Here is a 7,160-nt window from a genome sequence, read left to right on the forward strand (position 1 = left end):
CCGGGCTCTCTTAAAAATTATAAAGTGAAAAATCTATTAACTTGATGGATCATGATGTTTTGCTTAATAACACAGAAATATCTAGTAGTTAATTTAGGTAAATATAGTTAAGCATTAATTTATTTTATAAAAACCTTTTTTGCTTAAATTTTACCAAAATTAGGTTGGGGATAAAACCATAACGCGACACATTTTTATTTATAAAATTAACTACTTATTTGTTCTTTATAATTTTGAGATTAAAAATTTTATTCGGGAAAATCTGTTATTTTAAAAACGGCGAACTAGATATTTTATCCAGAAAAATGTTATGAAAGCCGAATAAAGATTTTGTTCATAGATGGCGCATCCGACGCTTAGGTCAGCATTTTCCTGGCTATAATGGTGAGTCAGCCGTTTTAAAAAATGGGCTGATATCGACCAGTTTTACACAACAGTATTTTTTAGGTATATATTTTACAGGAATTTTCTTTTTTATTTTGTTAATTTTTTTCAAAATTTTTAAATATTTATTTGGGGAATTTTATTTTGGAAATTTCTTTCTTTCTTTCTTTCTTTCTTTCTTTATATATTGTTTTTTTAAGGATCTAAAAAACTGATATTTTTCCCGGGAATTATTTTTTCTAGATTCAAGATACATGCTATAAATTGTCCCTAAGAATATAAAATAGCTCCTTTTCTTTCCAGAAACATATTTTTATATTCCTTTAATGCCAACTCATCTTCAACCCTTCTCCTTCTCCTTCTCCTTCTGCTTCCCTTCAACAATTATTTAAAGATCCAACCAAATTCTTGAACCAATTAATACAAATTTTTAAAATAGTTTAAAAATTTACTTTTACAGTGGACATTTATATTTAATATATTTTTTTTAACACTCGTTTGCACATGTCAACTTACAAGGCTATGTATATGTTCGCCTTAGTAGAGGGAAAAGAAATAGAAATTTTTACAAATCAGCTGTTATAATAACGCGCGGAATGCCTTGCCTGATGATTCAAGGGTACAAAAATTGCAAACCATTTTTTTTAAAAAATTAATTCTTAATTATTTTTTTTTGAAAATAGAATTTTAATTGTCATATCAAATAATATTGATTTTTTTTAAACAATAAAAAATCAATAAATTTACCTTTTCACTTCTATTAGAATAATTTGGAAATATCAAATTTTAATTTTAAAATAATATATATTAATATTTTTATTTGCGAATTGTGTTTTAATTAATAAAAAAAAAAATCTAAATCATTCGTGACTCGAATTCTAGATACTAAATTATACTAAGTTGTCATATTTTTAAAAAATAATGGTTTCTAAAAAGGAGGTAAAAAAAAAAATAATATTTATATATATTGAATTATAATCTTTATTTTATAAATCTAATGTATAATGTAGAGAGATTAGTATTGGATAGCTTTAGTATGTAGAGATAGTGTTAGAGTTAGGCTATGTAGAGCTAGGTATTGAAGATTTTTAGGCTATGTAGAGATAGTATTGAAGAGCTTTAGGCTTAGAGATAGGTATTTGTAGAGCTTAATGCCATGTAGAAGAGATATTATTATGCCATGTAGAGATGATACTATTAAAGAGTTTTAGGCCCTTTTTATGCAGACCCTTTGGTCGGGCTACATGTTTATTAAATAATATTTAAATGATTCAATATAATCTTTACTTTATAAATCTAATATAAATTATGTAGAGTTATTAAGCGCCAAGAATCTAACTAAGTTAGTATGGAACTCTAACGGACATAGTAATGCTGTGAGTTATGATCCCGAGCTTTGTGTCCTCTTTATGCAGACCCTTTGGTCGTGCTACATGTTTTTTTATAGAAACTTTTGACTGAAACTTATTAAATCATTGTATATGATATTCTATGGATATTATCGAGAAGAGTGGCGAAGAGGGTTAGGGGTATTGATTTAATTAGGAGTATGTATATATAATTTGCTAAGAGGAGGGGTCATTTCAGTATCTCGTCCTTGGAGTGGCGCATAAGCTGGGCTGAAAGATTTTAGCGAGAAATGATTTTCAAAAAAAATCTCTTAAAATTGAAAATGTATCTCTTAACCAATTATCGCTCGCCTTTATCGGAATTTTGAAACTTAACCCAGGAACGAGAGTTCAGCAACTATTCGCTTAAAATTTCCTAAAATCCGAACCTCATTTTTTTAAATGAACAAGAATCGGACGACGGAGTTGTCGAATAAAAGTAGCAACTAATTTTAATGGGTTTTATTACTTGCTTAAATATCTAGAATTCTATTTATTTCTTTACAATTGACATTTAACTGGAACCCTAATCACCTGTTAAAAAGGTTGGGCGCCAGAATTTAGTACCACCTTTCAGTATTTCAGTACCAGAGCATTTTTTTTAAAATCCATATTTAAAAATCAGCTGTATTTCAAGATCCATCATTTTATTTTAGGATTCGTAGACAAAAATTTTGAATTTTTCTTCTTTTCGAAAGGACTCTTAATCAGAAAAATAATTTGTGTTTAACATTATTGGATTTCGTCGTTATTTAGAATATGAAACGCAATTCTAATTTTTGTTACAGATCGAGACCAGGGCGGAAAACGCGAAAGACACCTTTCTGAAATACGACATCAAGATCCAATTGCTCATATCGGCATTGCTGGGGTTGTTCTCTTCCATCCTGTTGAGAATGGCCAAATCCCTCGTCCTCTTCGGTCTCATAGTAATTTGCCTTATCCTCATCAACTGCGGTCTGAAGAAGGAAAAATTGATGGCTAAATACCAAAAAATCAAGGAGGCCGCCCAACGTAACGACGTTACGAATAGCGTGAGTTAAAAAAAATTTTAATGCATAAATCTTATTAATTTATTGATAATTCTTCCTTTTTCCGTATTCATTCGCAACTTCCGCCGCCGTCTTCGTGACAGATAAATGTTAGGGAAGCAATTATGCCTAAATTTGTGTCCCTCCCCCCTCCAAATAGGATTCTACATCTTTCTATCTCTCAGTAATATTTAGTTATTTAAGTGGATCCTACCCAACCATTCTTGTTAGTTTTCTTTAGATCTCTCCTTTTGTAAAAGCTTATACTTTTAAAAATATATAGAATTAAATAGCGTAGCTAAATTGCTGGATTGCTTTATCTTTGGAATAATCACGATCTTTATTATCTAAAATCCATCATTTTCAATTGTATAAAAAAATATTTTACCGAAGCCTTTCTTTCTTTCTTTTCTTTCTTTCTTTTCTTTCTTTCTCTCTTTCTTTCTTTCTTTCTTTCTTTCTTTCTTTCCTTTCTTTCTTTCTTTCTTTCTTTCTTTCTTTCTTTCTTTCTTTCTTTCTTTCTTTCTTTCTTTCTTTCTTTCTTTCTTTCTTTCTTTCTTTCTTTCTTTCTTTCTTTCTTTCTTTCTTTCTTTCTTTCTTTCTTTCTTTCTTTCTTTCTTTCTTTCTTTCTTTCTTTCTTTCTTTCTTTCTTTCTTTCTTTCTTTCTTTCTTTCTTTCTTTCTTTCTTTCTTTCTTTCTTTCTTTCTTTCTTTCTTTCCTTCCTTTCCTTTCTTTCTTTCTTTCTTTCTTTCTTTCTTTCTTTCTTTCTTTCTTTCTTTCTTTCCTTTCCTTTCTTTCTTTCTTTCTTTCTTTCTTTCTTTCTTTCTTTCTTTCTTTCTTTCTTTCTTTCTTTCTTTCTTTCTTTCTTTCTTTCTTTCTTTCTTTCTTTCTTTCTTTCTTTCTTTCTTTCCTTCCTTTCTTTCTTTCTTTCTTTCTTTCTTTCTTTCTTTCTTTCTTTCTTTCTTTCTTTCCTTTCTTTCTTTCTTTCTTTCTTTCTTTCCTTTTCTTTCTTTCTTTCTTTCTTTCTTTCTTTCTTTCTTTCTTTCTTTCTTTCTTTCTTTCTTTCTTTCTTTCTTTCTTTCTTTCTTTCTTTCTTTCTTTCTTTCTTTCTTTCTTCTCCTTCATGCATGGGTTATAATTTGCTGATCTAACCTGGCCCAGGCCCGCAACAACAAAATTTAGCTCAGGCTCGGCCCATATTTATTAAAAACCACAAGTCCGGCCCGAGCCCATATGTAATAATATTTTCCTCCCCCAATCCCTTATCGAAATTTTTTAATTTATTGTTTATATTTAGTATTGTATTTAAGGCAATCATTTTGTTTACAATAGTAAAATATATTATTCTACCTTCGGTCTCATCGTGGCGGGGGAGTGGCAACGTTTTTTGGCGGCTTATGGATCTAAGAGGTTCCCTGTGATCTGGGTCTAGAATAGGATAACCGTCTTCTCGACTTAGTATAAAAACCACTTAAATGAGTTGATGTCAGGCAGAGCATCCGATTGTGTAAAAACCTTGCTACAAAATTTTCCTAATGATCACAACATTATTATTAGAAGAAGAAAATTGCAATACTTTAGCGACTGTTTTAAATAAGCATTTTCGAAACCCTAGGTCCGGCCTATGAAGGTCTCTGATGTGCACTAGGGTTAATATCATATTAGAGATTCCAAAAACGTCTGTATAATCAAAAAGATAAAATAGAAAGAGATTTAGAATTTATTTATTTCAATAACAAACACTGAGGTACTTCTAACCCTTAATGTATGTAGGTAGTTAACAGTGATATTTTTAATAATAATACTAACTCATACCCTGATTGACTTTTAGCCTAATTGATTCTTTTTATTTCAATAAGAGTAGCCCCATTCTTAAATGTGGCCCTAACTTCAAGGAACAATAAATGTTTTTGAGCTTATTTTTAAACAAGGCTGGCTCAATATTTTAGTCAAAAAAGGCTAGAGATTTTTTTGATAGATGTCTAGATATCTGTACAATTTATTAGCAAAATATTCAGTCTTGAGTAATTTTTTGCTGGATAATAGAGTCAGCCGTTTAACATGTCCTATAGCAAATTTCTGCAAATTGCTATACAATTTTCCGAGTATTCTAATAATATGAATATCTGTTATAAACATCTAAATAGTATATTCCTGGTAAATTTTGGCTTTTTTGTTTTTGATACAATGTTTTAACAAAAAAACATTCTGGAATAAAAGTTACGTAGCATAAAATGACCACTTTTTATTTGAAAAAAAAAATGAAATTATACAGAAGTTAAGTTTACAGCTAGTGTTGATGAAGGGAGGGGTCATTTTGAGCCAATTTTTTTAAAAATGGCGAACTCAATATTTTATTAGGAAAAATATAATGCAAGCCCTTAAGATTTCGCTCAGAGATGGCACAAAGGTTTGAGCATCTATTAACGCCATCTCGAGGCTGAGACAATATTTTTCTTTCTGGATAAAATATTTTAAAAATGGGCTTAAGTGACCCGACCCGTTTAACAACACTATTCGCAATTATAAATTTGGAGACTAATCTTACCTTCGTTTTTTGGTCCCATAAAATTTAATTGGTTGGCATTCATCCTTGCTTTGTAAGTTCGTCAGAATAATTCGAGAATTCTTGAACTGACGCATTAATTATTCGTATTATCTGACATTTCTTTATATCTCAATTAGTGTTGTTGAACGACTCAATATAATCGCTCAGAAAAATATTAGGCTAACCTGAAGATTTTGTCGTAGAAGGAACAATGGTTTAGACATATATTATCGAAATCTAGAAGCTTAGGCAATATTTTTCTGTCTAAAATTAAGGCAGCCACTAATCTCGATACTAACTTACAGTTTCGCTAAATTAATTTTGAATTTTTTTTAAGCAAAGATGAATTAGTTTAATTTTTCAATCTCCAGCAAAGAATAAAGAGATACATTTGATTTTACATCTTTGTTTGTTGCCATGTGGTTTTTTTTTTGCTTTTCAATATTTAGGAAGTTGTCTAGTGGGGCTACCATTCTGCTAGCTATTAAAAAAAAACTAAAAGAAAAATTGGTTTGGTGTGCTAGCTGGGTATTACTACTATTATCGCATGATTATAGTAGTATCTATTTATTTAATACTAAATTTAATACCTAAAATCTTTAACTTATTTTTTTCTACCTTTCTCTCTTTCAAAAAAATAAACCAATTATTTTGAGATTTCAAATAATTGATTTAATATACAATAATACTTCAGTGTTGTTTAACGGCTCGAATTGCGCCGATATTTAAAAACGGTCAACTCAATAATTTAGCCAGAAAAAAATATATTGTCTAAGCCTCGAGAGATTTCTTTAACAGCTGTTTCAAACCCTTTGTGCCACCTGTGAGTTGAGGGCTTGCATAATATTTTTCCTGATAAAATATTGAGTTAGCCGTTTAACAACACATTATTATAAATTTTTTAAATTATATATAATATATTTAGATTCTCGACTATAGCAAGCACGTGAAGAATTTCTTGGAAGAAAATATCGTCGTAACAATAGGCTTCGTAGTTGGAGTTTTGATAGGAATTCAGTTCCTATGAAATCTTATTCTCTTTAAAAAAATTTCTAATAATAAAAAAAAAATGTATCTTTAGAGTTTATTTCAAGCAGTTTTCTTAAAAAAGTAACTTTTGTCAATATAAAACGAAAATAATAGACATTTTCCTTTTATAAACCACAATAAAATATAACTTTTCTATCTATTTTTTAACCGGACCTTTAAGTAAAAGGTATTAAAAAATCACTATATTTAATGACCAATAAAAATTCCGTAATAACCTTTCAAATTGAATACACATTTTATATTAAATATAAGTATATCTTTATAGGATAAATTAAATCTCCCTACAAAAAAAAACCTTGGAGTGTATTGAATTAATGGTAAAAATAACGTCCTTCGAAATTAATAATGTTTCAATCCACTAGTTAAAAAAGAAAGTACTCTATTATAATTATTCATAATACTATGTATGATGTTACATATTTATTTATTTTTTCCCTATTGTAATCCTATTACTACATCTTATCTTTCTTATTCTATCGTAAGTATTATTTCTTAAATGTTAGAAAAAAAACTTATTATAATTATTATTATATTAAATATAATTGAATAAGCTAAAAATTCAAATTAATCTTCTTTTAATTTAAAAAAATTGATTGTTAACAGTAATATGAATTAATTAATTAAAAGAAAAATATATTATTATTTATAATAATTAAATTACATCATAAAAATTTTTAAGTATAAGAAAAAAAAAATTTATGTAATTTAACCTTTTAAAAATTTTTTGAAGTAGTTTTACATTTACATATTAATATTACT

General features: G+C 28.4%; 1 protein-coding gene across 1 annotated transcript; it reads left to right on the forward strand.

Annotated features, from left to right (window-relative positions):
* The first annotated feature begins 1,132 nt into the window (after window positions 1-1,132).
* Window positions 1,133-6,543, forward strand: LOC135924966 (uncharacterized). Its single transcript, XM_065460101.1, has 3 exons — window positions 1,133-1,323; window positions 2,561-2,806; window positions 6,277-6,543. The coding sequence occupies exons 1-3, from the start codon at window positions 1,306-1,308 to the stop codon at window positions 6,376-6,378; spliced, it is 366 nt and encodes a 121-aa protein (XP_065316173.1). The 5' UTR covers window positions 1,133-1,305; the 3' UTR covers window positions 6,379-6,543.
* The last annotated feature ends 617 nt before the right edge of the window (window positions 6,544-7,160 follow it).

The sequence above is a fragment of the Gordionus sp. m RMFG-2023 genome, chromosome 2 (genome assembly GCF_954871325.1).
Source record: "Gordionus sp. m RMFG-2023 chromosome 2, tfGorSpeb1-WG-v2, whole genome shotgun sequence".
Taxonomy (NCBI): domain Eukaryota; kingdom Metazoa; phylum Nematomorpha; class Gordioida; order Chordodea; family Parachordodidae; genus Gordionus; species Gordionus sp. m RMFG-2023.

Excerpts from the sequence above, each read along its gene's own strand:
- LOC135924966 (XM_065460101.1), top strand. Across the intron at positions 2,807-6,276 it reads GTAACGACGTTACGAATAGC|ATTCTCGACTATAGCAAGCA; the intron begins GTGAGTTAAAAA and ends TAATATATTTAG.